This window comes from Geotrypetes seraphini, chromosome 9 (assembly GCF_902459505.1).
Source record: "Geotrypetes seraphini chromosome 9, aGeoSer1.1, whole genome shotgun sequence".
Taxonomy (NCBI): domain Eukaryota; kingdom Metazoa; phylum Chordata; class Amphibia; order Gymnophiona; family Dermophiidae; genus Geotrypetes; species Geotrypetes seraphini.
Genome location: NC_047092.1, coordinates 108,507,873 through 108,535,141, shown reverse-complemented (window position 1 = coordinate 108,535,141; position 27,269 = coordinate 108,507,873). Strand labels below are relative to the sequence as shown.

General features: G+C 46.7%; 1 protein-coding gene across 4 annotated transcripts in view; it reads left to right on the top strand.

Moving 5' to 3' along the window:
* Positions 1 to 254: 254 nt before the first annotated feature.
* Positions 255 to 27,269, top strand: part of UBXN7 (UBX domain protein 7) — a 622,514-nt gene continuing 595,499 nt past the window's right edge. For all 4 annotated transcript variants that reach the window (XM_033957938.1, XM_033957939.1, XM_033957940.1 and 1 more), the window contains exon 1: positions 255 to 376. In XM_033957938.1, the coding sequence (XP_033813829.1) occupies positions 304 to 376 (73 nt within the window). In that variant the 5' untranslated portion in view covers positions 255 to 303. The remainder of the gene's footprint in view (positions 377 to 27,269) is intronic.

Below are 27,269 nucleotides of genomic sequence, written 5' to 3'. Positions count from 1 at the left end.
AAACATGCAGTTTCCTCCCTGCATAGCTATATCATAATGGTCCTCACTACTGAAGTAGGTTTTACGCTTGCTCACGTACTAGGCGCAGGTTATCCGACGGAAGAGCAATATTTGCATTACTTCTCCAGAATCTTGCCGCCCCAATCAAAGATGGAGTCTACCACTAATCTGCAGCCCAACGATCTGCAAAGCGCATGCCCCAAATGCTGAGCGAAACCCCCCCCCCCCCGGTTTTGGTATGCAATGCGCCTGCGCAAAGCTGGAGTTTGGAACTGACGGCAGAGGTTGTTCTGCGGTGGTAAGATGGCGACACGCGGCGGTCCAGTTGCTTCCTCAGCACTGAAGGGGTTAATCCAGCAGTTCACCGCCATCACGGGTAAGAGCGCGGGACTCTGAGCTACTGGAAGGCTCCCTGTAAGCAGTAGTCTGCTTGATTAGTGACGGGCTTGATTGAAGGGTGAAACGTAAGCTCCTGGTGCTTAGTTTGTAATTTGAGGGCCTCCCTCGTGGGCAAACGGTAGTGTATCTGTGAATTCCCCATGGGCTCTTGTAGTGGTGCTGTCTGTAGATCAGTGATAGGAGGGAGATGCGGGAGACATGCACAACTGGAGGGCTGAAAATAACAGAGAAGTCGTCAAATCAGTGATTATCTGTGAGACGTTTTAATGAAGTTTTTGTGAATTCGTGGTGATCATGGAAGTACTTGAAACATATGGAAGTGCTTGAAACATATCTCAACATTTAAAATCATTATTTCTTGATGTCAGTGGCCACAAAGGATTATAGCATAATTAACAAAATACTCTCACCTTTCCTCGGCGAAAGTGCTAAAAACACGTACCGCGAACTGACAGAATTGATGCTTAGAGGCATCATAGTATGGTTTATCTCTCAAAGATTTTAACTGAACTAAACTGTTAATTTATTTATTTTTTTTACCTAAAAGAAGAGGGCACCTGAAAGGTATAAGCTGCGGTTCATAGGACACTTCATGATCTGTGAGAGACATTTAAGTGACAGGTGAATGCTTCATAAATTATTTGTTGGGTTGCAGTCACAGGGAGAACCATAGAAAGAAATAACCCAATAGACCAGGAATAGAGTGGTATTGGACAAGAATAATAAACGATCAGCAGTGTCTGCATACCCAGGCTACTTTTTATTCATATTAATAATAACATGATCATTTTGATTTCCCATTGAGTGAATTTAATACAGATTGAAAGTACTTAATTTAAAAATATTAGTTTACGTGTGGTTTGATTACATACAAATTCAGTCAAAAAGCTAGCATAAAATTTACCTGATAACATTTAACCTAATTTCTTACCAAGGAACTACTGTAACCTTATATAATCATCTCTTTTTCCATACTTGCCAGAGCTTGTAGAGCAGGGGTGTCAAACTCAGACCCGTGGGCCAAATTTGGCCTGCAGGGTAATTAGATAATTTAGGGTAATTTAGATAATTTAGATAATAGGGTAATTTGGCCCTCTGTTCCCTCCCTCCATCCCGGCTTCCCAGTTTCACATTAAAGCAGCCTGCAGAGGATCGCCGGTCGGCTGTAGCGTGCCGCGTTCCCACCCCTCCTCTGATGCATGGGTCCGCGACACAGCTGAGGCTACAGCAGCCTGCTAGGGTTGCTACAGATGACCAGCGATCCTCTGCAGGCTGCTTTAAAGCGAGACTGAGATGGAGGAAGGGAAGGAACATAGGGCCAAATCTTGGGCCAAAAGGAAAGATGCCAGACCTCCAGGGCAGGGAAACGGAAGGGGAGGACAGAGATGGATGATTAGCATGGAGAAAGAAGGAGACCCTGGCAAGCGAGTTATCAGAAGACAATCTGGGCCTGGGACCAACATGATTTGAATAATGACCAGACAACAAAAGGTAGAAAAAAATAATTTATTTTCTGTTTTCTGCTCATGTTTATTTTCTTTAAATTCATTCCTTTCAATTGTTTTTGGCCCTCATGCTACAGAGGTTCCCCACGGGGACAGCTCTAACTGCGGAAGATTACAGACTTCGCGTTAAGTCTGCTTCCAGGGGGGTTGGCTGTGGGGCAGTGCACCCTCTGGACAGCCTGCACTTCAGGTTGGAGCACAGAGACTATTCCCTTGGGAGCTTGCTCACTCCAGGTTCATCTGTTAGTGGGTCGAGGGATCAGGCAATACTGGACCTATTACTTACCAATGGAGAAAGTGTCACAGAAGTCTCGGTGGGAGACACACTGGCCTCCAGCGACCACAACATGATATGGTTCAATCTTAGGAAAGGCTTCACTAAATCTACCACACTGACCAAGGTCCTCAATTTCAAGGACACAAACTTCCAAGACATGAGTGACTTTGTTCACCAGGTGCTACAAAGCCAAGCAGAAACCGATACCGTAGAAGAAATGTGGTCGACTTTGAAAGCCACCATACAGGAAGCGACAAACCGCTATGTTAAATTAGTAAGTAAACGGCGTAGGAACAATAAGCCGCAGTGGTTCACTGTGGAGATCTCAGACCTCATCAAGGAGAAGAAAAAAGCATTCATCTCTTACAAACAATCAGGGAAACAGGACTCCAGAGCAGAGTACCTGACCAAGTCAAAAGCCGTCAAAACAGCAGTCAGGGAGGCTAAATTCCACATGGAGGAGTCTCTAGCAAAGAACATCCAGAAGGGAGATAAATCATTCTTCAGGTACATCAGTGACAGAAGTAAAAACTCAGGCGGGATAGTACTTCTTAGGAAACCTGACGGAGAATATGTGGAAAAGGACTCAGAAAAGGCACAACTATTAAATGAATATTTCTGCTCAGTCTTCACCCGAGAAGCGCCGGGCACGGCCCTCAGCTACAGACAAGGGTTGACTCAGTTGACCCATTTAATAATTTCAAGTTTACACCCAGCACAGTCTATGGTGAACTGTCAAGGCTTAAGGTTAACAAGGCTATGGGGCCTGACAACCTACACCCCAGGGTGCTCAGGGAGTTGAGTGATGTCTTGGCGGAACCGCTGTCCGCGCTCTTCAACCTCTCCTTTAGTACAGGCAGCGTCCCATTGGACTGGAAGACGGCTAACATCATTCCACTCCACAAGAAAGGCTCAAAGATAGAGGCAGCAATCTACAGACCAGTGAGTCTCACATCAATAGTGAGCAAACTAATGGAAACTCTAATCAAACGCCTGATACGATCCTGAATGAGGAGAATCTACGGGATCATGGATTTACTAAGGGGAGATCCTGCCAATCCAACCTGATCAGCTTCTTTGATTGGGTGACGTGGAAGCTGGATGTTGGGGAGTCCCTGGACATCGTATACCTGGACTTTAGCAAAGCATTCAATAGCGTACCACACCGCAGGTTGTTAAGCAAGATGAGTTCTATAGGATTGGGCGAGACTTTGATGAAATGGGTTGGGAACTGGCTTGGAGGTAGGCTGCAAAGGGTAATGGTGAATGGCACCCCCTCTGAAATGATGGAGGTGATCAGTGGAGTGCCCCAAGGCTTGGTCTTGGGCCCGATCCTATTCAATATCTTTATAAGAGACTTAGCAGAAGGGCTCCGAGATAAAATAACATTATTCGCCGATGACGCCAAACTAAGCAATGTAGTGGGCAAAAGCACAAAGGACAAAAACTCAATGCCCGACAACATGATGCACGATCTACTCCTACTGGAGCGCTGGTCTAGGACCTGGCAACTCAGCTTCAATGCCAAAAAATGCAAAGTTATGCACCTGGGTAGCCAAAATTCATGCAGGACTTATACCCTTAATGGCGAGATCCTAAGAAGAACGGTAGCGTACCTAGGGGGGGGGGGGTCCGGTCCGCCCTGGGTCCTCGCCCCAAGGGGGTGCACAGGAGAGAGCTGGACGGGGGACCCACGGGGTTAAATATAACTCGAGCCGCGAGGCTCATCTTCTGCTCCTACTGCCCTGCCGATCACATATAGCTGATCGGAAGTCTTCCCCGATGTCAGCGCTGATGTCGGAGGGAGGGCTTAAGCAAAGCCTGCCCTCCGACGTCAGCGCTGACGTCGGGGAAGACTTCCGGTCGGCTTTGAGTGTGCGGCAGGACAGGCAGGAAATAGAAGACAAGCCTTGCGGCTCGAGCTCTATTTTGCTAAGTTGCTAAGATGGGCTGGGAGGGACACGCAGAACACAAAAGGGGGAAAGGAGTGCATTTTGGACACAAGGCATGAACTTGGGAGAGAGGAAGGGAGGGAAAGAGATGCTGAGGTGGGGGAGGGAATGCATTTTTAGACAGAAGGCATGGACTTGGGAGAGAGGAAGGGAGGGAAAGAGATGCTGAAGTGGGGGATGGAATGTGTTTTTGGACACAGAAGGCATGGACTTGGGAGAGAGGAAGGGAGGGAAAGAGATGCTGAAGTGGGCGAGGGAATGTGTTTTTGGACACAGAAGGCATGGACTTGGGAGCGAAGGGAGGGAAAGAGATGCTGAGGTGGGAGATGGAATGGGTTTTTGGACACAGAAGGCATGAACTTGAGAGAGAGAAAGGGAAGGAAAGAGATGCTGAGGTGGGGGAGAGAATGTGTTTTTGGACACAGAAGGCATGGACTTGGTAGAGAGGAAGGGAGGGAAAGAGATTGTGTACATGGGGAATAGAAGAAAGAACTTTTGGTCATAGGGAGTGAGTGAGGTACAGACAATGGCATACCAGGGTGGGGTGGGGTGGTCCGCCACGGGTTTACGCCTCAAGGGGGTGCACAGCTGGCCACCCTCCAGTGTTCTCCCTAGGCCGGCAAACAGCGGCTCTTTAGCCACTTGAGTGGGAACAGGCTGGCGCTGAGTTCTCCCTGCTTTTCCCTGTGGGGCCGACTAATTCTCGCGACCCACATCAATTCTGACGTCGGAGAGGACGTTCTGGGCCAGCCAATCGCTGCCTGGCTGGCCCAGAATGTCCTCTCCGACGTTAGAATTGACGTCGGATGGCGAGAGTTGGTCGGCCCCGCGGGGAAGAGAAGCAGGGCGAACTCGGCGCCGGCCTGTTCCCGATGGTGGCAGTGGCTGCCTATTCCCCACTGGCAGTGGCAGCATTTTCCCAATGGTGGTGGCATAGGGGAGGGCAGGGAGAAAGAAAGAAAGGGGGGGGACAGGAAGCCAGAAAGAAAGAAAGGGGGCAGGGTTAAACAAAGAAAAATGGGGCACGGAAAGAGAGAGAAAGACAGTCATACAGAACGAAAGAGGGTGTGGAAAGAGAAAGAAAGAAGGGGGCAGGGTAAGAGAGAAAAACACATACAGAAAGAAAGGGGGTATGGAGAGAGAGAAAAAGAAAGAAGGGGCAGGGTGAAACAAAGAAAAAGTTTGGGGAGAGAATAAGGTCTGAAGGAGAGGAAGCATACAGGAGGCTGAAAGAAGGGAAGAAATATTGGATGCACAATCAAGAATAAAATGCAACCAGAGACTGATGAAATTACCAAAGGTAGGAAAAATGATTTTATTTTCAATTTAGTGATCAAAATGTGTCTGCTTTGAGAATTTATACATGCTGTCTATATTTTGCACTATGGCCTCCTTTTACTAAACCGCAATAGTGTTTTTTAGCGCAGGGAGCCTATGAGCGTTGAGAGCAGCATGGGGCATTCAGCGCAGCTCCCTGCGTTAAAAACCGCTATCGCGTTTTAGTAAAAAGGGAGGGGGAATATTTGTCTATTTTTGTATAGTTGTTACTGAGGTGACATTGCATAAAGTCATCTGCCTTGACCTCTTTCAAAACCCGCGGAATATAAATGATAATGAACATTTTCTCTGCATACAGTGTGCTTTGTGTTTTTAAAATTTTATTGTTGGTAGATCATTTTGACTTGGCCACAAAGGTAAGGGGGAGGGAGGGGAGCTGCTGAAAGACATCTAGTAATCCTTACAGGCTTGACTGCAGGGAATTATTTTTGTAAAATCATGTTTTTTTATGTGACTGGCATTATTTAGACTTTAATTTCTATGAATGAATAGAATGAAAATGATATAAAATTACTTGCTTGTTTTTATGTGCGTGCGCTGAAGGAAAGTGGAGAGAGAGTGGGCAGAAGACGCTGATTTATAAATTGACAATTGTACAGAATATTGTTTCTTTTTATACTTTAATATAAACAATTCAAGGCTTGGGTGGATGGAATCAGGTGGTTTGCGGGGATGGGGACCGAGCTTACGGGGATTAGTCCAATAAAATGGTATTTTTTTATTTCTCATTATTTGTTTTATTTTTATTTGTTAATTTGTAAAGTGGTGATTGTTATGTATCAGTTTTTTCAAATTTACATCTACTGTCTTTATATTTTGCACTGTATTAGAGGACATGTGTTACTGTTTTTGTGGTGTTGCATTCTATCCAGGGTCTGGTTTCTTGGCGGTTCAGTTTAACTTTTGTCTACATATTTCTATTTTTAGTTTTGTGATTATTCCATATTGGGCAAGGGTGTATCTCTGTTCTGTGTTTATGAAAAGAACATAGTATTCTGTTGGCATTGACTACAGGATCAATTGACTCTGCAGGATCTGGCTTGTTTAGTTTTACAATGTATGTGTTGGTGTTCTAGTGCTCACTACAGTGTTTAAGATGCTGCCTTTTCCTAGGTACACTCTTGTTGTGCGATATGTGAATTGTTACTAAAAATCATATTTTTCATATAGATGGGGGGGGGTGTCAAAAAATGATGGGCCCCTGGTGCCACATACCCTAGGTACGCCACCTACGGTAGCAGAGCGAGACTTAGGGGTGATCGTCAACGAGGACATGAAGGCTGCCAATCAAGTGGAGCAGATTTTTATTTAGAACTCTGCTCAGAGACATGAAGGCTGAAAACTCGGCCTCACCTACCAATCATTGCAGTGTTCAAAAAAGATTTTAAATTTAAAGTACCTTTAAATATGCTAGCTAAAAAGCTATGCTGAGAATATAAATGCTTCCATGAGTTTTATAGTTATGAAAAAAAAGACTTAGCTTTAAATAGTGACTGGAACCAGTCACTATTCAAAGCTAAGTCTTTTTTTCATAACTATAAAACTCATGGAAGCATTTATATTCTCAGCATAGCTTTTTAGCTAGCATATTTAAAGGTACTTTAAATTTAAAATCTTTTTTGAACACTGCAATGATTGGTAGGTGAGGCCGAGTTTTCAGCCTTCATGTCTCTGAGCAGAGTTCTAAATAAAAATTAGTTCCTTAAGTGTATTGATGAACTAGTGGTGACTTTATTTTTGTTCTATTGACCTCTTGAGTCACTCGATAGTAATTTTGATTTGAATGAGTTATCCCTGCATATCTTTTATCCCAGGACAAGCAGGCATGATATTCTCACATGTGGGTGACGTCATCTACGGAGCCCCGGCGCGGACAGCTTTTCAAGCAAACTTGATTGAAGTTTCAAGTTTGCACACTGCACCACGCATGTGCATGCCTTCTCGCCCACTAGAGGGCGCATCCCACCTCGTGGTCCTCAGTTCAATTTTTTCCGCGGAGCAAGAAAGCCCTGTGGATCTGAGCTCCAGTGTTTTGCCTTCTAGCTGCCGCGTTTAGTTTGTTTTCTCCATCGAATTAGTTCGCGGTGCTGTTTTTCTTTTCGGTTCTTTTCTTAAAAAAAAAAAAAAAAAAAAGTATTTCGTTTTTCGTTGGGCTCCGGGGGCTCCCGGAAGCCGTGGCCGCGGGACGTCTGTACGTTCCCGGCCTTCTTCTTTTTCTTCGTGGATGTCCCGTCCTGTTACGGGATTCAAAAAGTGCAGCCGGTGTGAGAGGTTGCTTTCCATCACTGACCCTCACCGGTGGTGCATTGTCTGTCTTGGGCCCGAACATCCGACAGAGTCGTGTGATCGCTGTGCTACCTTCCAAAACAGGGCCCTCCGTCGCCGTAAGGCCAGAATGGCGGAATTGTTCGCCGTCGACGCGCCGCCTAAGGCCTCGACGTCGGCCTCGGCTTCGGCCCCGGCCTTGACCTCGGCCTCGGCGTCCTCGGGGGCCTCGGCCTCGCCTCGGCCCTCTTCTTCGAAGGCGTCGTCAGTGAAGCCAGCTTCGGGTAAGTCCTCTGTTCCATCCCCTTCAGCAAAGAAGCCATCCTCGAGTCAGGCCAAGGCGGGTGGGTCGACCCCGGCCCCGCATCGGACCTCGACTCCGCACACCCCGAGGGAATACTCGAGACCGAGGTCGCCCTCCAGGGAGTGTGCCCCGGACTCGGAACTCCCCACCTTCGTGGGGATTCCGGCCTTCCAGGATCTCCTCCGAGCTCTGATCTCATCGGAGCTGTCGGGAGCCCTGGAAGTGTTGCAACGTGCTGCGGTTCCGGCGGCCTCGACCTCGGCCGGGGCGCCTTCGGTCTCGGAGGCCCCGGCCTCGGCTCCCTCGACCGCGGGAGCCCCGGCCTCGGCGACCTCGGTCTCGGGTACTGTGGCCCCGTTCACCTCGGTCTCGGCCCCGCCCCTGACCTCGACCTCGGGGGAACCCCCTGAGCGGAGTGTAAGGCCCAAAGAAAAGTTGCGCAGAGTGCGCCGTCTTTCCTCCTCTTCCTCCGGGTCTTCCCGGCACGCCTCGCCCTCGACGCGACCTCGGACGGGGCGCCGATCGAGGAAGTCTAAGCGGCCCCGAGGCTCGCCTCGGCGCGACCGTTCCTCGTCGTTCGGGGGCGAGGCGCTGCAGGTGTCGGAGTTGCGCCTCGACAACCCGAGGCTCCTCCGCTCACCTCGTGGGAAGTCTTCCCGAGCCGCCTCGCCGAGGAAACGGGAGAGTGTCCCACGAACCCCGGGGTCCTCACCCAAGGGTTCTGCGAGGAGGATAATTTCCCCTTCCCCCTCGAGGGCCCTGGAGAGGGGATCCTGGGATTCGGGATCTGTTAGGGATCCTCATTATTCCCATGAGGCCTCCCCCCTCTCCTCGGTGGGGCGGTCGAGAACCCCGTCTCCCCAGGCTAGGCCGTCCTCATTTTCATCCTTCGTTCAGGACATGGCCCAAGCCCTGGGGATTGACCTGATGGTAGGTTCTCGGTATTCCAAAGAATTTTTGGAGGAACAGGACCTCCCCACTCCTCCTAGAGAGGTGCCTAGACTCCCTCTCAACAGTGTCCTTCTGCAAACCTGGCTGAAGAACTTGTCAAACCCTCTTACAGTCACGTCTGTACCTTCAAAAATGGAATCGAAGTATAGGACGATTCCCCCTAAAGGGTTCGATAAGGCGCAGCTCTCACACCAGTCTCTTCTGGTGGAGTCTGCTCTAAAAAAATCACAGCCCTCACGGGTTTCTGCGGCGGTTCCACCAGGCAGGGAGGGGCGGACCCTGGACAAGTTTGGCCGTCGCCTCTATTCAAATTCCCTGATGGCCACCAGGGTTCTAAATTACGCCTTCACCTTTTCCTCCTATTTGCGTGGTATGGTGAAGGACCTTCCTCAATATCGAAACTCGTTACCGGACTCCCAAAGAGCAGGATTCGATAAGTTTATGTCCAACCTGTCTCAATTGCGGTTGTACCTATTCCATGCAGTGTACGACGCCTTTGAGCTGGTTTCGAGGGTGTCGGCCTTCGCAGTGGCCATGCGCCGCTTGGCCTGGCTTCGCACCCTCGACATGGACCCAAACCTGCAGGAACGCCTTGCAGACTTGCCTTGTGTGGGGTCCGAGTTATTTGACGAGTCATTGGATGCGGCGACCAAGCGCTTGTCGGAGCAGGAGCGCTCTCTAGCATCCCTGGTCCGCCCCAAACCTAGGCCCCCGCCGCAGAAACCTTTTCGGCCTCCGCCGCGCCGATACCCTCAGAAGTCGACCCCGGCTTTCTCGAGACCGCCTCCGAGACGTCCGTCTCAGCGAGGCAGAGGGGGACAAACCCAAGCCCCGGCGCAGGGCCCTTCTAAGCCCGCGCCTTCCTTTTGACGGGCTGAGCGGATGGGGCGGGTTCCCCTCCGCACTTTCACAGGAACCCCTTCCTATCGTGGGGCGTCTTCGGTCCTTCCGGGAGGCATGGACCGGGATTACCTCAGACGCTTGGGTGCTCCGGATCGTCTCCGAGGGCTACTCGCTCAACTTTGTGTCCTCGCCGCCGGACAGTCCCCCAAGTTTAGTCCCCTGCAACCGCTCGCAGCTACCGACCCTTATAACCGAAGCCAAAGCCCTCTTGAAGCTTCGGGCGGTCGAGCCGGTCCCCAAGGACCAGTGGGGTACGGGGTTTTACTCCCGCTACTTTTTGGTCCCAAAAAAGACCGGGGACCTGCGCCCCATACTGGACCTCAGGAAGCTCAACAAATTCCTGGCCCGGGAGAAGTTTCGAATGCTATCTCTCCCGGTTTTGTATCCTCTCTTGGAGGAAGGGGACTGGATGTGCTCCCTCGACCTGAAGGAAGCATGCACCCATGTTCCGGTGCACCCCGCCTGTCGAAGATTCTTACGATTCCAGGTGGGGGACCTCCACCTCCAGTACAGGGTACTGCCCTTCGGCCTGGCCGCGTCCCCACGAGTATTCACGAAGTGCATGGTGGTGGTTGCGGCAGCCCTGAGGTCACGTGGACTCCATGTGTTCCCTTACCTGGACGATTGGCTCATCAAAGCCCCGACCAGGGAGGGGGTTATCTCAGCGACCCGACAGTCTATTGCCTTCCTGCAAACTCTCGGGTTCGAGATAAACTTTCCAAAGTCTCAGTTGAGGCCGACTCAGTCTCTTCAATTCATAGGTGCGGTGCTGGACACGGTGCGCCTGCGCTCCTACCTGCCGACCCAGCGGTTGGAAGCCTTGGTACGGATGAGCCGCCAGGTCTCTCAACTATCGAGGGTGTCGGCCAAGCACATGATGATGCTGCTGGGCCATATGGCCTCGACGGTACATGTCACGCCGTTTGCGAGGCTACATCTGAGGATCCCTCAGTGGACCCTCGCGTCCCAGTGGCGTCAGGAGTGCGACCCGGTGTCTCGCCTCATTTCGGTGACTCCGCCTTTGCGGAAATCGCTGCGTTGGTGGACAGACTCTTCAAATCTGTCCATGGGGCTACTGTTCCGCACTCCGCCTTTTCGCAAGGTCCTGACCACGGACTCCTCGGAGTACGCGTGGGGAGCCCATCTCGACGGTCTTCGCACGCAGGGCCTGTGGTCGGCAGAAGACCGTCGGTGTCATATCAACGTGCTAGAGCTGCGGGCCATCTTCCTAGCACTTCGAGCCTTCGTTCACATATTGCAGGACCAGGTGGTCCTCGTCCGCACGGACAATCAGGTGGCAATGTACTATGTGAACAAGCAGGGGGGAACGGGGTCTTGGCCCCTCTGTTCCGAGGCTCTTCGCCTTTGGGAGTGGGCGGCCTCCCGGAACATCTTCCTCCGGGCGGTCTACATCCAAGGAGAACGGAATTGCCTGGCGGACAAACTCAGTTGACTTCTGCAACCGCACGAGTGGACTCTACACTCAGCAGTTCTGCGCGAGGTTTTCGCTCGCTGGGGAACGCCACAGGTGGATCTGTTTGCCTCTCCGGAGACACACAAACTACCACTATATTGTTCTCGGATGTACTCGCGGGACCGTCTGGAAGCGGATGCCTTCCTACTCGACTGGGAAGGGAGGTTCCTGTATGCATTCCCTCCGTTCCCTCTGATCATGCGAACGTTGGTACACCTAAAATCGTCCACGGCCACGATGATTCTCATAGCACCTCGGTGGCCGCGTCAGCACTGGTTCTCCCTGCTGCTCCAGCTCAGTGCCAGGGAGCCTCTTCCCCTGCCTGTCTCTCCTTCTCTGCTGTCTCAGAGTCAAGGATCCATGTTACATCCCAATCTGCAGTCATTGCACCTGACAGCTTGGTTTCTTGTTCCCTGACTCCTCCGGACCTGTCTCAATCGGTGAGGGAGGTGTTGGAAGCCTCCCGCAAGATCTCGACGAGGCTTTGCTATGCGCAGAAATGGACCAGGTTTTCCACCTGGTGTTCGTCTTTTCACCTGGATCCGGTATCAGTTCCGGTATCCTCGGTTTTGGACTATTTATTTCATTTGTCGCACTCTGGCTTGAAAACCACTTCGGTGCGGGTTCATCTCAGTGCGATTTCTGCTTTCCACCAACCTCTGGATGGACGCCCTCTGTCACTCCATCCCTTGGTGACACGCTTCATGAAAGGGTTACTCAGGGTTTGTCCCCCTCTTAAGCCTCCGTCTGTCGTGTGGAATTTGAATGTGGTTCTGGCTCAACTGATGAAACCCCCTTTTGAGCCACTCAACAAGTCCCTCTTGAAATTTCTGACTTGGAAGGTGGTGTTTCTGATTGCCCTCACCTCCGCCAGGCGGATTGGGGAGTTGCAAGCCTTGGTTGCGGACCCTCCTTTCACTGTCTTTCATCACGACAAGGTGGTTCTCCGCACCCATCCTAAGTTTTTACCTAAAGTTGTTTCTGACTTCCACCTCAATCAGTCCATTGTCCTTCCTGTGTTCTTCCCGAAGCCCCACTCCCATCCTGGCGAGACGGCGCTTCACACGCTTGACTGTAAGAGGGCGTTGGCATATTATCTTCAACGCACCAGGTCTCATCGGAAGGTTCCTCAATTGTTTTTGTCCTTCGATCCCAATCGATTAGGGCATCCAGTTTCCAAGCGCACTCTGTCTAACTGGTTGGCCGCTTGCATTTCCTTTTGCTACGCTCAGGCTGGCCTTCCTCCCCCGGGTCGAGTCACGGGGCACAAGGTCCGAGCAATGGCAGCTTCGATAGCCTTTCTCCGATCCACTCCGATGGAGGACATATGTAAGGCTGCCACTTGGTCTTCGGTTCATACATTCACCTCTCATTACTGTCTGGACACTCTATCCAGGAGTGACGGCCGGTTTGGCCAGTCAGTTTTGCAAAATCTGTTTTCCTAAATTGCCATCCTCCCACCTGCCCTGTTTTGGTTAGCTTGGAGGTCACCCACATGTGAGAATATCATGCCTGCTTGTCCTGGGATAAAGCACAGTTACTTACCGTAACAGGTGTTATCCAGGGACAGCAGGCATATATTCTCACAACCCGCCCGCCTCCCCGGGGATGGCTTCCTTGCTAGTTATGGAACTGAGGACCACGAGGTGGGATGCGCCCTCTAGTGGGCGAGAAGGCATGCACATGCGTGGTGCAGTGTGCAAACTTGAAACTTCAATCAAGTTTGCTTGAAAAGCTGTCCGCGCCGGGGCTCCGTAGATGACGTCACCCACATGTGAGAATATATGCCTGCTGTCCCTGGATAACACCTGTTACGGTAAGTAACTGTGCTTTTTGACTTAATCAAGTGGAGCAAGCTTCATCCAAGGCAAGACAAATCATGGGTTGCGTACGCAGGGGTTTCGTCAGCCATAAGCCGGAGGTCATTATGCTATTGTATGGATCCATGGTGAGGCCCCACCTGGAATAATGTGTACAATTCTGGAGGCCACATTATCGCAAGGATGTGCTGAGACTGGAGTCGGTCCAGAGAATGGCCACCCGGATGGTCTTGGGATTCAAGGATCTCCCGTACGAAGAACGGTTAGATAAATTACAGCTATACTCGCTCGAGGAGTGCAGAGAGAGGGGAGACATGATCGAGACGTTCAAATATCTCACGGGCTGCATCGAGGCAAAGAAAGATATCTTCTTTTTCAAGGGTCCTACGGCAACAAGAGGGCATCCGTGAAAAATCAGGGGCGGGAAACTGCGAGGTGACTCCAGGAAATTCTTTTTTACTGAAAGGGTGGTTGATTACTGGAATAGTCTTCCACTTCAGGTGATTGAGGCCAGCAGTGTGCCCGATTTTAAGGCCAAATGGGATCGACACGTGGTATCTATTAACAGGGTAAAGGTAGGGGAGGGTCATTAGGGTGGGCAGACTGGATGGGCGTGGCCCTTATCTGCCATCTATTTCTATGTTTCTATGTTCTGTGGAGGTATGCCTGGGATGGGAGCAGGCTGCATCCATTCACCAGGTTGCATCCGTGCTGGTAGTGGTGGGGTTCCCAGCTGTTGGTGTTGAGCCGGGGGTAGGGGGGTCAGTCAAGCTCAGCAGTCCAGCTTGGTTTCTTCTTTGAGGCAGAGGATCTCCCTGTAAGCAGTTTTGGCTTCTCTCTATGCAGTTCCAGGCAGCATATGGCACAGTGAGTAAAAAAGAAGTTTGTCATCCATTGCTTGTCATGTTTATGGCTTCTGAAGCCTTGGGAATAGTTTCCGAGATAGTCAGCAAATGGGATTATAATCGTGAAGTCATCTGCATAACTGAATAGTTTTATCCCCAGCTGAGTTAATTGCAAGCTCAGTGAGGACATGTAGACGTTAAATAGCAATGGAGACAATGGTGACCCTTGTTGCACACCGGATGGATTGCTCCAGGTATCAGAAAGCTCATATTTGAAGCGTACCTGATAGGTACGGGATGTAAGGAAGCCACGAAACCAGTTCAGCACCTCGTCTTTGATACCAATGGTGTCTAGGCATTGTAGCATTTTCCTGTGGTCTACCAGGTCAAAGGCTGAACTCATATCGAATTGCACAACCAATGCATTGAGGCCCCTGCTAAACAGTAGGCACAGGTTGTCTAAAATAGCTGCAATTACTGTCTCCGTACTGAATAAAGGTCTGAACTCAGCTTATCCATGAGGATCAAGTAGGCTTTGTTCGGGGCCGACAGTCTGTACATAATGTTCGCAAGGTACTTCTTGCTCTTGCCCAGTGTCAATCTTTCCGGATTCCGACCTTATTTGTCAGCTTGGATGCTTCTAAGGCGTTTGATAGTATTCACTGGTCCTTCTTATTTCGTACCTTGGAGTATGTGGGGCTCGGGGGATTCTTTCTAGACGCTGTGCGTTCCCTATATTCCAATCCCTTGGCGTCCTTGCTTGTTAATGGGACTTGTACTGACTCCTTCCCTATTCTTCGTGGAACCCGACAGGGATGCCCTCTCTCCCCTCTTTTGTTTCTTCTTTCTTTGGAACCGTTGCTATGCACTCTTCGGGGGTTCGCGGAGGTCCGAGGTCTCTCAGTCGGTGACTTCGAACTTAAGACTCTGGCGTACGCGGATGATATGTTTCTAATTCTTACCCGACCTGAAGATTCTCTCCCGGCGGCTCTGGATCTCATCTCTGAATTTGGGTTTTATTCAGGGCTGTCTCTTAACTTCGATAAATCTTTGGCTTTACCTTTTCCACCAGATTTACGTACTTCGTGGCGGGGTGTCTTCCCTCTTCGTTGGGCAGATTCTTCTTTGCGGTACTTGGGGGTTAATATTCCGCTAGATTTATCTAGTTTGTACCGGCTGAATGTAACCCCGTTGTTTCAAACGTTACAAAATAGGTTGCACCTTTGGGAGTCCCTTCCTTTCTCACTTTTGGGTCGAGTACACCTGTACAACATGCTTCTGGTCCCCTGTTGGCTTTATGTTTTTCAGGTCCTTCCCCTTTATTTGACGTTTCGTGATGAGCGCCGATTGGAACGACTGGTCCAGAAATTTCTTTGGGCAGGGAAGAGGCCTCGCTTGCCTTATAAGCGGGCGGCGACTCCCTGGTATAGGGGTGGCTTGGGATTATTGAATCTCCGATATTTGACAGTTGGTTGTGGAATGAGGCATATTAATGATCTCTTTAGGGGTACTTTGGCATTTACTAACTCAGCTCTGGAACTTTCCTGCTTTTCTTCCACTCATTTCAGTGCCTATCTTCATTCTGTTCCTTCTTCAGAACCTGAGTCTCTTTCTATGAAAGTTTTACATCGACCCTTACGGAAGGTTTGGCGTTGGGTCTGTAAATTTCACACTCTTTCTCCTTCTGTATCTCCCTTCCTTCCTATTCGTTTCAATGGTTCTTTCTTACCTGGGATAGATGGGCCGAGCTTTGCTCGGTGGGAAACAAGGGGCATTCATTATCTATTTCACTTGGTTAATGATGAAGGCGTCACTAAATCTTTTGCTCAGTTGCGAGCTGAATTTGATCTCCCTGCTACTGACTATTTTGCCTACATGCAAATCCATCATTACATCTCTTCCTTACCTTCTAGCTTGTCATGAGACTTTGTCCACGGCCTTTACCCTTGGTTCTCAACAACCGGTCCCTCTCACGTTTCATCACCGCCACTTGAAGGATGAATGCCCTTTGTTTGACCATTCTAAGCTGCGAGATGCTTGGTCCGGTGATCTTGCTGTTGATTTGCCTTCTGATATTCTCCTTCAGGCTGTCCGGCGACTGCCTGCTTTTCGTAAATACACTACCTTTTGGGAGCAACATTTTAAATTGATTTTTCGTTTATATATTTCTCCTAAAAGGGCTTATTTGGCTCACTTCCGTCCTCACGCAGCCTGTCTTCGTTGTCAGGCTCCGGAAGCCAGCTTAGGCCACATGTTCTGGACTTGTCCTCAGATACAACTTTTTTGGACTGCTATATTTGCTTTTGTGCAGTCTATTTGGCATGTTACTGTTCGCAGTTCCCCTTTGCTTTTATTTGGGACTGTTCCTCACTACTTTCCACGTTCCAAGGGAGTTGCAGCTTTCCTCAAGTGGTCTATCCTGATCGCCTTGAAATGCATCCTGATGAAATGGCTTGAAGCTGAGGCTCCGGACTATTCCCTTTGGAGGAGCCGCATGATCGCTCTTTTGATGTGGGAGCGAAGGGATGTGACTGCCTTGGCTTCTCGACAAGGTCGTCTTTTCCAGACCACTTGGGAACCTTTCTGGAATACTTTGACCCCTCTGGCTCGTAGCCGGATACTTAATTGATGCTTTGTTTGTACTTCCTTTTTGTGCCTCTTTTGTATAGTTTGTTATTCAGATTCTTTGTTCATTTGTGTTTCGAAGGAGGACCCAGGGGTGGGTATGGTGGGGAGGGGGGTTTGGGGGGGTGGTTCTTTTGGGGACTATTTCAAAATTTTTGAGCTGTTTCTGTACTTTGTGTTGCTATGTTGTGCTCTTGCTTGCTCAATAAAATATATTTAACCATAAAGGTCTGAAACCGCATTGGGTTTCGTATAGAAGAGAGAACTGATTAAGATGGTTCATCAGTTGGGTATGTACTAGTCCCTCCATGATTTTTACAGTAAATGGAATGGATGCTACTGGTCTGTAGTTGGTTATTAGGGCTGAGGGTTCTTTGCGAATTTTTTAGAATTGGGGTTATTATGTGACCGTTATTAGAGAGGAACTTCCCATTTTTTAAGTTGTGGGCCAGGTATTGTAGCAGCGATAGTTTGAATTGTAATGGTGCCGCTTTTATAATTTTTGGGGGGGCATGAGTCCAGAACGCAATAAGTTTTAGAGTATTTGTTGTATAGTTTGGTGTAATCACTCCATTTTAGATCTTGAAAGGAGCTCCAGATCATGTCTGCTGGTATGTCATTTCCTTGGGTGTTAGCTATTTGATGATCATTAGGGTCGTTTGTTGAGCAGTGGTTTCTAAGGTTTTTAATTTTTGAATCCAAGTGCAGCGCTAAGTTATTCGCAGAGGGTAACTTAGTGTTGTGTGTGACTGACAGCCTGAATTAGTGATTTTGGGGGTTCTTCAAAAAGGGGTTTTGGGTGGTTTCTCTGTGTGCCTTAGCCCTCCCCACCCCTAAAATTAAAAAATCACTATTTTCAGAGGGGTCCTTTGCTTTTCTCTGGCAATTTTATTATAAAATTGGTACCTGCGGTAGCCATCTTGGATTTTAACAATCTTTTTAAAAGTTATTTTTAAACTAAACTAAAACTCAGTTTTATAGACCGAGTCATCAACCAAGAGGAGCTCGACTTGGTTTACAATAATGTAAAAAACATAATACATAAAGTTGACAAGAAAAAGTAGACTGAAATAGTTAATTTCCAAAATGTTTAGCAAACAAAAAAGTTTTCAGACCTTTCTGGAAGAAAGCAAAAGAACCTAAACTTTTTAATGTAAGCAGTAAAGCATTCCAGAATTCAGTTAATTTAACCCTTTCAGGACCATAAGGATCGTAGGCCAATTTTTGTGGTTTTGACGACATTTTTATGGTAAAAAGGGCTTGCAGATGCCAAAAAATTGATTTTTTTGTGTGAAATATCATTATTTTTATTTAAAAAATCACACTTCTGGCTTATGGACAGTGTGGCAAGTGAATCTTCTCGTCAATCTGGCAACGACGCTAATGAATGAATGTCGGAACCAGTTTGTTTACATAAAGGCAGTATCATATGGAATCCGTACATATCAAATTTAGAACTGTAGACTATCCCAATCAAAATTTATAGGATTTTAAAGTTATGGGACAAATATGTCCCTTGGTCCTGAAAGGGTTAAAAACAAAAGAATAACTAAATGTCTTAAAGGTTCTGTTTTTACCACTTCAAAGTTGGTTTTTGAAAGAAGACTGTCTAAATGGACTCCCCAGGGCAGGATTTGGTGGACTTGTGTCCTCTTTACGGTGGATGGTGGTCAAGTACGCCGCTGTGTTCCATGTGCGCTGTGGTGCGGGAGGGGGCAAAATTGAGTCGGTCCGTGAAGGGGGTCCTACTGCTTTTTTTGATTAAGCGCCTGAAAATTTTTTTTTGGGTGGGGGGGGAGTGGCATGGAGTGTGCAGTTGACACTCTGGGGAAATGCAAGTGCATTTTAGCAGCAAACTCTCTCTATTCCTCCCAGAGTTCCCCAACAGGTCCACAGGTGGGAGCTCCTGGCCTGACTGATGGGTTTTCCCCCAAATGTTATGCTATTCTCTACCAGGCTTATTTGGCTCAGGCATTTATTTATTTATTTATTCATTCAGTTATTTAGCCTGTCCTCCCAAAGGAGCCCAGAACAGGTTACAAAGTGCATCCACAATATAATCAAGACATAATTTACAATATAGACATGACTATAAAACATATACACCTAAGTAGCATCTGGTGAGATTAGGTGGCGTAGGTGCGTTGACTCTGAATTGCTTTTCTGGGTGCATGTCATTAAGGTGCTGGGTTTGTAAAGAGGAAGGTTTTCATGGCCTTTCTGAAGCTCCAAAGTCCATCTAGTGTTCTAACAGATGGGGGAATGGGTCTGGGTATGAAATGTGAGTAGGAGCGTTTGCAGGCTGTTTCAATTTTGAGGGAAGTATGGTTAGTTGATTTTCTCCTTGGGACCTCAGTGGTTGCTTTGGGAAGTAGGTTTGTAGTTCAGTTTTCATGTAGTGCGGAATCATTTCATGGAAGGTTTTGAAAGCAAGGACCAGAGCCTTGAAGGTGCAGCGCTTATGAATGGGCAGCCAGTGCATGGAAGCTAATGTGGGGGTAACGTGGTCACGGATGCCTAGGTTTTTCCGGAGGTGGATTGCCGCATTTTGCACCCTTTGGAGGTGGGAGAGAGTTTTGGTAGGCAGGCCCACCAGTAGTGTGTTGCATTAGTCTATTTGGGATATTCGAGTTCTGAGAAGTATGCACGTATGGTTTTAAGCTGGCAGAGGTAGTAGAAGGAGAATGATATTAGTTTGGATATGTGATCTGTCATTGATAAGTTTGAGTCGAGAGTTACTCCTAGGCTACAGACGTTATCTTTGGGTGTAACGGTGTTTGTGCCCCGGGAAAAGGACGGACGGGAGTATACACAATGATCTTTGTGGATTCAGAGAAGTTCTGTCTTGTATTCATTTAACTGTAACTTGTTCCTGGTCATCCAGGTCTTTATTTCAGTTAAACAAGAATGGAGGTTATAGATTTGTGTGTCTCGGTGTCGTCCTAGAGGGAGATGGAGTCGTAGGTCGTATGCGAAAGAGTGGATTCTGATTCGGTGTTTTTCTGCTATGGGTCATTCCATGTCAAGTGATCAGATTCTTGGAAAGTGCCCTGCATGACCATCACGGATTTTGATGAAACTTCATATGCAGAGTCCACCATGTCTCAAACGAACTTTGGTAAAGTTTTAGTTTCGCCTGTGGAATATTTGTGGAGATATAGCCATTTGTTTGACCCCATACCACAATGAAATACAGTATGACAATGACATTCTGACAACTTTGAGACACAATATCTCCCGAGCTGTGTTTCCAAAAAAACTGAAACTTAGCTACCCTGCACAACTTTTTGAGCTCTGTTCATTGCTACCAATAACAATTTTTGCCGAGCACTGATTGAATGCCTGAATTACAGTAAACTTGGCCGAAAAAATTAGTGCTCCAAAAAAAGTCAAAGTTTGACATTACTTAACTCCCACAATAATTGAGTAATAAATGCGAAATTTGGCGCATAATGTCTCAGTACAACGTTGTTTTCAAAAGTACAATTTCAACCTCCAAGCTCTTTCCATTAGTTTACAAATTAAGTGTAAAGTTGCTAATTTGTGTAAAAAGGCCAAAAATAGGGTATTTTCAGCCTGCTTTTACAGAAAAATACCTTTTAGAAACTCTTTCAAATCAGTCTCATTAGAAAGAGCATATTTCAAACCCCCTAGAAAAGTGGACTTCATTTTTCAATGCAGGTTAACAATGGCTGAAAAAGGGGGACAAAGTTGGGAGACGTTGCCACGGCAACAATCTCTATTTCAACATAGTTCTGTCATTTTTAAAGTTACAGTTTTGTATTGACGTAGTATTACTACTACTCTATTGCGTTGGTCCATGGTGACATTGTCACTACCAGTTCAAGAGTTTGAACTGGCAACCCCATCGCCATAGGGGTCACGCCCGATAGCTGTGCAATACCAGCCACGGGTGGGCCACTTTGTCCAGGTTCCCAAGCCTCGCATTTGGTTTCTTTGTCAAGGTTCCAAAGCCTTTTGTTGGTATTTTTCTGTTTCCAAAGCCAATGATTAGGTTGTCTTATCCTAGGTTCCCAAGCCTAAATTGGGTATCTTATATGGTTCCCAAGCCGAAGTGAAGTCCACTTTGATTTTAACTGCCAGCAATCTTTATAACATTCTGTAAAATTTTTGAGCCACTTTCTTCAATGCAGTTTCTGGAAATTGATATTGGCGGCCGGATGATGTAACTGAAGGGGCACAAAGCATGCAGATGAGGTGTTGCTCTGGAACCCAACAAACATCTTGCCTTTCTGGCCAATAAAATGAATGAGCTGGACCGTGAGGATGCATAAATTTTATCAATGCATCATTTTGTTCAATTGAGACTTCAACAACGTTGCCTATCCACCATTGATTATCGTAAGTACAGGCAACGTAGCAACCAGGAAAGATTTCGGACACTTTCAAATTTGGAATGGCAGTATCAGAAATTTTGGCAACAAAATTTATTGTGTCATTTGAAACTTTGCTGACACGAACCGAGTTTGAGTCGACTGGTACAAATTGGTGGTGCTCTCTGGTACCAGCTACTGTGCTGCTTTCATGCCATCTTTCTTCTTGAAACTTTTTGCTTTCTTCAATTTCTTCTTTTGGAACATAAATGTATTTAACTCCGTGTATATTTTGGTCACAAAAGTTAAATAGATCCTTTGGCGTCAATATTTGATCCGTTGATGGTCTTTGGAGGCTAGCCCGGGCAGCCAGTCGTTTAGTTGTTCCACCAACTCCATCGCAGGGTGATTTTCCGTGGCTAGTTCCAAAAAAATTCCATTCAGCCTCAATGTTGAAATCATTTCTGTGATTGCACAAATTCACAAAGTTCTTGTAGTTTTTATATTGTGCAGCTGAGCCGTCACTGAAGTAGTATATTTTGGTAATGTTTGTTTGAGTTACCAAAAATTCGATCAACTTTTGAATAAACACGTGTACAGATATCGTATCATGTTGCATATGATCAGAAATAATGCAACAGTTTACAACTTGCAATGTGCCCACTTCATTGAGGTAATATGCAACAAAAGGATGTACCGTAGCTTGTGAATTTTCCCAGTGAAAGCCTTGGGTGGCATCCTGTACAACAAATGAGTAATTTTCAGCGAAATCCATCAAAACGATCATTTCCGTTTCTTTTAAGCCTGTCTTCAACATCTTCAAATATTCACTTTGATGTTTTGAAATGAAATGGTGGCTTGTCAACTTTCAAATCTTGCTTGCAAGTCTTTCAATAAAGTTGTCCATGGTTAGTACGCTTGTTTCTAATGTTTCACGGTCAGCGTGAACCCATTGCTTAAATTCTATTGATTCTTCTGGATCTAAATCCTTGAATATTTCTTCCAGGTATGTGTTAGTGCTTCTTCACCAGGGCAGTTTTGACATCGTTGTAGCATACAGTCCTTGACATTTAGGTCGCACACAGTTTTTTCCATAAGAACTTTGTAGTTCTCTTTGACATTGGCACCTTGTAGCATGAGCTTTACATTTTGATGTATCGTGCAGACACACACGGAGTGTGCACTTGATGCACCAACTGTTACACCCCACTTTGGCCTGAGCTCACATAATTTGGAAAAACCAATTTCAGTTCCGTATTTGTTACAGTACGCCACGTACAGCTCTTTTAAATTACACAACAGCAGCCGCTTTTGCTTTTGTACTTTTAAACCATTGAGGCGGACTGAAATGCAATCTTTTTTGCCAGGACATATTCTGCTGAATTCATCGTCTTCGTAAAAATCTTGAACTCTATTTGCAATTTCTTTTGGAAGGGACTTGCCAATTTTTGCATCAGGTATAGAACAAATGCCTTTCTCCTTCTTTATTTTTTGGGCTGTTCTGACCATGTGCTCTGAAACGCCAAACTTCATTGCTGTTTCCTTTATTGACCAACTTTTTGGGGCCATCGTCAATAATTGAACTTTCATTGACCTGTTGGATATTGCAATTTTCGTTTTCATTTCTTCAATGAGGTCAGTGTAATCTTCACATAACTTGCATTCTACAGACTGACGAGACGGCCCAACTTCTTCAGCTGAAACTCCAGCAGCAGATGTAATCTTCTTGGCTATCACATTCTGCACACGTTCAATTTTTCGTATCACATAGCTGGCTTTATCTCTACTAGCTAACCTTCGAATTTTCAATGGAGAGGTTCCTAAAGCAGTCAAGCTTTAATCAACTGCATTGGAGATGCTGATATCAAAATCGTCTGAAGATGAAGATGCTGCAGTAGCTTCACTCATTGAAACGTATTGGGCTTTGCACCTACTGCAAAGTTTCTGACCTGGCTTGATATTTATTTTTGCCACTTTTCTAAAATCATTAGACATGGCAAGATCGACTTTTAACAATCCACTTTGAACAATGTGATTTTTCTTTTCAAATGGATTACAACACGATGTTTGCTTTAATTCGTATTTGTCGAGATACTTTGCTTTGTGGTGGAGACAGATTTGGTCTTTATCCATCAGTTCAACTTCAGAGTGCCGAGTGATAAGCAATTTTTCATCGGTTGACAAATTATGTAAAAAAATGAGCCCACATTTTTTAGAATAAAATGTGCCGTCATGACACTTTGACAACAATTTTTGCCCAATGGCACAGTCTGGCAGAAAAGGATTATTATTAGTCGATTCGTTGGCATCCATTTTAAAACTGAATTAATAATAATGTGGATCTGAAAAAGAAAACAAGTTGTAATTTGTGATCTGCATGCAACAAAATTATCACCTCAATTTCTAGTTAGGAATAATCATTAATTAAGAACACTATAATTGTACCCAAAGCTTGAGTAAAAATAAACAGGGAAAAACAGTGTGAAAAGTGACATAATTGTAAGTTGAAACGTAGGCCGTTGCCATGGTGACATCTCCCAACTTGTCCCCCTTTTTCGGGCATTGTTAACCTGCGTTGAAAAATGAAGCCCACTTTTCTAGGGGGTTTGAAATATGTTCTTTCTAATGAGACTGATGTGAAAGAGTTTCTGAAAGGTATTTTTCTGTAAAAGCAGGCTGAAAATACCCTATTTTTGGCCTTTTTACACAAATTAGCAACTTTACACTATTTGTAAACTAATGGAAAGAGCTTGGAGGTTGAAATTGTACTTTTGAAAACAACGTTGTACTGAGATATTATGCGCCAAATTTCGCATTTATTACTCAATTATTTGTGGGAGCTAAATAATGTCAAACTTTGACTTTTTTTGGAGCACTAATTTTTTCGGCCAAGTTTACTGTAATTCAGCCATTCACTCAGTGCTCGACAAAAATTATTATTGGTAGCACTGAATAGAGCTCCAAAAGTTGTGCAGGGTAGCTAAGTTTCAGTTTTTTTGGAAACATAGCTCATGAGATATTGTGTCTCAAAGTTGTCAGAATGTCACTGTCGTACTGTATGTCATTGCAGTATGGAGTCAAACAAATGGCTATATCTCCACGAATATTCCACAGGCGAAACTAAAACTTTACCAAAGTTCGTTTGATACATGTGGGACTTTGTGCATAAAGTTTTATCAAAATCCTTGATTGTCATGCAGGGAGCCCTTGATCACTTGACATGGAATAACCCTTATGTTCAGTACTGGTTTGACATAGAGGTTGAAGAGGAGAGGTGATAGTAAGGCTCCTTGGAGTAGTTTGGGTTCAGATAAGGATTTTCCTAGTAGAACTCTCTGCGATCTGTCGTTCAGGAATGAAGAGAACCATCAAAGTGCGTTGTTATGGATTCCGATAGACTTTAGCCTGGACAAAAGGAGAGAGTGGTTGATGGTGTTGAAGGCGGCACTGAGGTCTAATAGTACCAGCAATGCATCATTTCCATCATCTAGGATTTTCCAGCAGTCATCTAAGATGTTCAAAAGCACTATTTCTGTGTTGTGGTGTTTCCTGAAGCCCGATTGGAAGTTGGAAGGGGGTGTTGTTTGTCTCCATGAAGCCTTACAATTGTGTGAGTACTTTCTTTTCCAATATTTTTGAGATGAATGGGAAGTTTGAGACAGGTCTGGACGGCATCCACCTAAGGGTACTCAAAGAGCTAAGGAACGAAATAGCGGAACCACTTCGCCAAATATGTAACCTATCCTTAACTGGGGAGGTACCGGAGGACTGGAAAATAGCGAATGTCACGCCCATCTTTAAAAAGGGTTCAAGGGGTGACCCAGGAAACTACAGGCCGGTGAGCTTGACCTCAGTTCCAGGAAAGATGATGGAAGCACTGGTTAAGGACAGCATCTGGGAGCACATAGAAAAAAATGGACAGCTGAAGGCGAGCCAGCATGGCTTCTGCAAGGGAAGGTCGTGCCTCACAAACTTGCTATACTTCTTTGAGGGAATAAACAGCCAGATGGATAAAGGGGAATCCATAGACATCATTTACCTTGACTTCCAAAAAGCCTTCGACAAGGTACCCCACGAACGGCTGCTTAAGAAGTTGTGGAACCACGGGGTGCAAGGGGATGTCCACCGATGGATCAAAAACTAGCTGGCAGGCAGGAAACAGAGGGTTGGAGTAAAGGGCCACTACTCGGACTGGCTATGGGTCACGAGCGGAGTTCCGCAGGGGTCGGTGCTGGGACCGCTCCTGTTCAATATATTTATTAACGACCTGGAGGCAGGAACAAAATGTGAGGTTATAAAATTTGCGGATGACATCAAACTCTGCAGCAGGGTTAGAACCACGGAAGACTGCGAGGACCTGCAAAGGGACCTAACGATACTGGAAGAGTGGGCAAAAAAGTGGCAAATGAGCTTTAACATAGAGAAATGCAAGGTCATGCATGTAGGGAAAAAGAACCCGATGTTCAGCTACAAAATGGGGGGATCATTGCTAGGGGTAAGTAACCTTGAAAGAGATCTAGGAGTGATGGTAGACACAACATTGAAGGCGTCGGCCCAATGCGCGACGGCCTCAAGGAAAGCAAGCCAAATGTTGGGTATCATTAAGAAAGGTATCACGGCCAGGACGAAGGAAGTCATCATGCCACTGTATCGTGCAATGGTGCGCCCGCATCTGGAGTACTGTGTCCAGTACTGGTCGCCATACCTCAAGAAGGACATGACAGTACTTGAGGGAGTCCAGAGAAGAGCGACTAAACTGATAAAGGGTATGGAAAACTTCTCATATGCGGACAGGTTGAAAAAGCTGGGGCTATTCTCACTGGAAAAGCGGAAACTTAGAGGAGACACGAAAGAAACCTTCAAAATCCTGAAGGGCATAGAAAAGGTAGACAGGGACAGATTCTTCACAATGTGGGGAACCACAAGTACAAGGGGGCACTCGGAGAAATTAAAAGGGGGCAGGTATAGAACAAACGCTAGGAAGTTCTGTTTTACCCAGAGGGTGGTGGACACGTGGAACGCGCTTCCGGAGGCCGTGATAGGACAGAGCACGTTACAGGGCTTCAAAGAAGATTCCTAGACGATAAGGGGATTGAGGGGTACAGATGGGAGTTGAGGTAGGTTATAGGAATAGTCAGGGACCACAGCACAGGTGATAGACCTGAAGGGCCGTCGTGGGAGCCGACCGCTGGGCAGGATGGACTTCTGGTCTGACCCGGCGGAGGCAAATTCTTATGTTCTTATGTCTGAAGCTGCTTGTGTTGTCTGGGTCCATGGTTGTTTATTTTCATGAGAGGTTTTACTATGGCAGATTTCCAGTTCTGTGGAACAATACCTGTCGTAAGGGACTCATTTATTAGGGGTAGGATGGATTCCAGGAATATCTCATTTGTATCTAGGAGTGTAATGGAGGGACATGGGTCCTGGATGAAGGTTGTGAGGTGTCCGGAGTTGATTATGATTTTGAGGTCTTTGTGGGAGATCGGTTTGAAACTGTTCAGGGTTTCCATCTTGAGTGAATTGTCGTCTTGGGTGGTTTCTAGGATGTTTGGGAGTGCTTTGGCCTCTGAGTCCAGATTTGCACGTATCTTTGCTATTTTGTCATGGAAGAAGGTGGAGAGGGATTCGCTGTCTAGGTTTGTTTGCTGGGAATACATTGGATCTTGGGAAGAGGAGAATAGGTTTTTTTTTGTAATCGAGAAGATGGCCTTTGATCTGCTTAGAAACATAGAAACATAGAAAATGACGGCAGAAAAGGGCCATAGCCCATCAAGTCTGCCCACTCTAACAACACTCCCCCAAGCTACACTCTATCAATCCTCCCCAAGCTGCCCTCCTCTATGCTACCCTCGTAGGGATCCGACGTGGGCATCCCATTTATTCTTAAAATCTTGTATGCTGCTGGCTACGATCACCTGTTCCGGGAGCTCGTTCCAATGGTCCACCACTCTTTCAGTGAAGAAATACTTCCTGGTATCCCCATGAAATTCCTCCCCCCTTGATTTTCAGCGGATGTCCCCTTGTGGACGAGGGTCCTTTTAGAAGGAAAACGTCGTCTTCCACCACTATGCGACCAGTGATGTACTTAAATGTCTCTATCATATCTCCCCTTTCCCTAGCAACAGCAGCAGATGAATCCAGAGACCAATGGGATAGCCCACATCTACCAGCAGGCGGAGATAGAGAAACTGATTAACAGGTGGTCCTATTGGCTGGCACTCCTGTTTATCCAGTATTCTCTATCTCCCAGCAGGAAAAGGTCGCTATTCAACTAGCT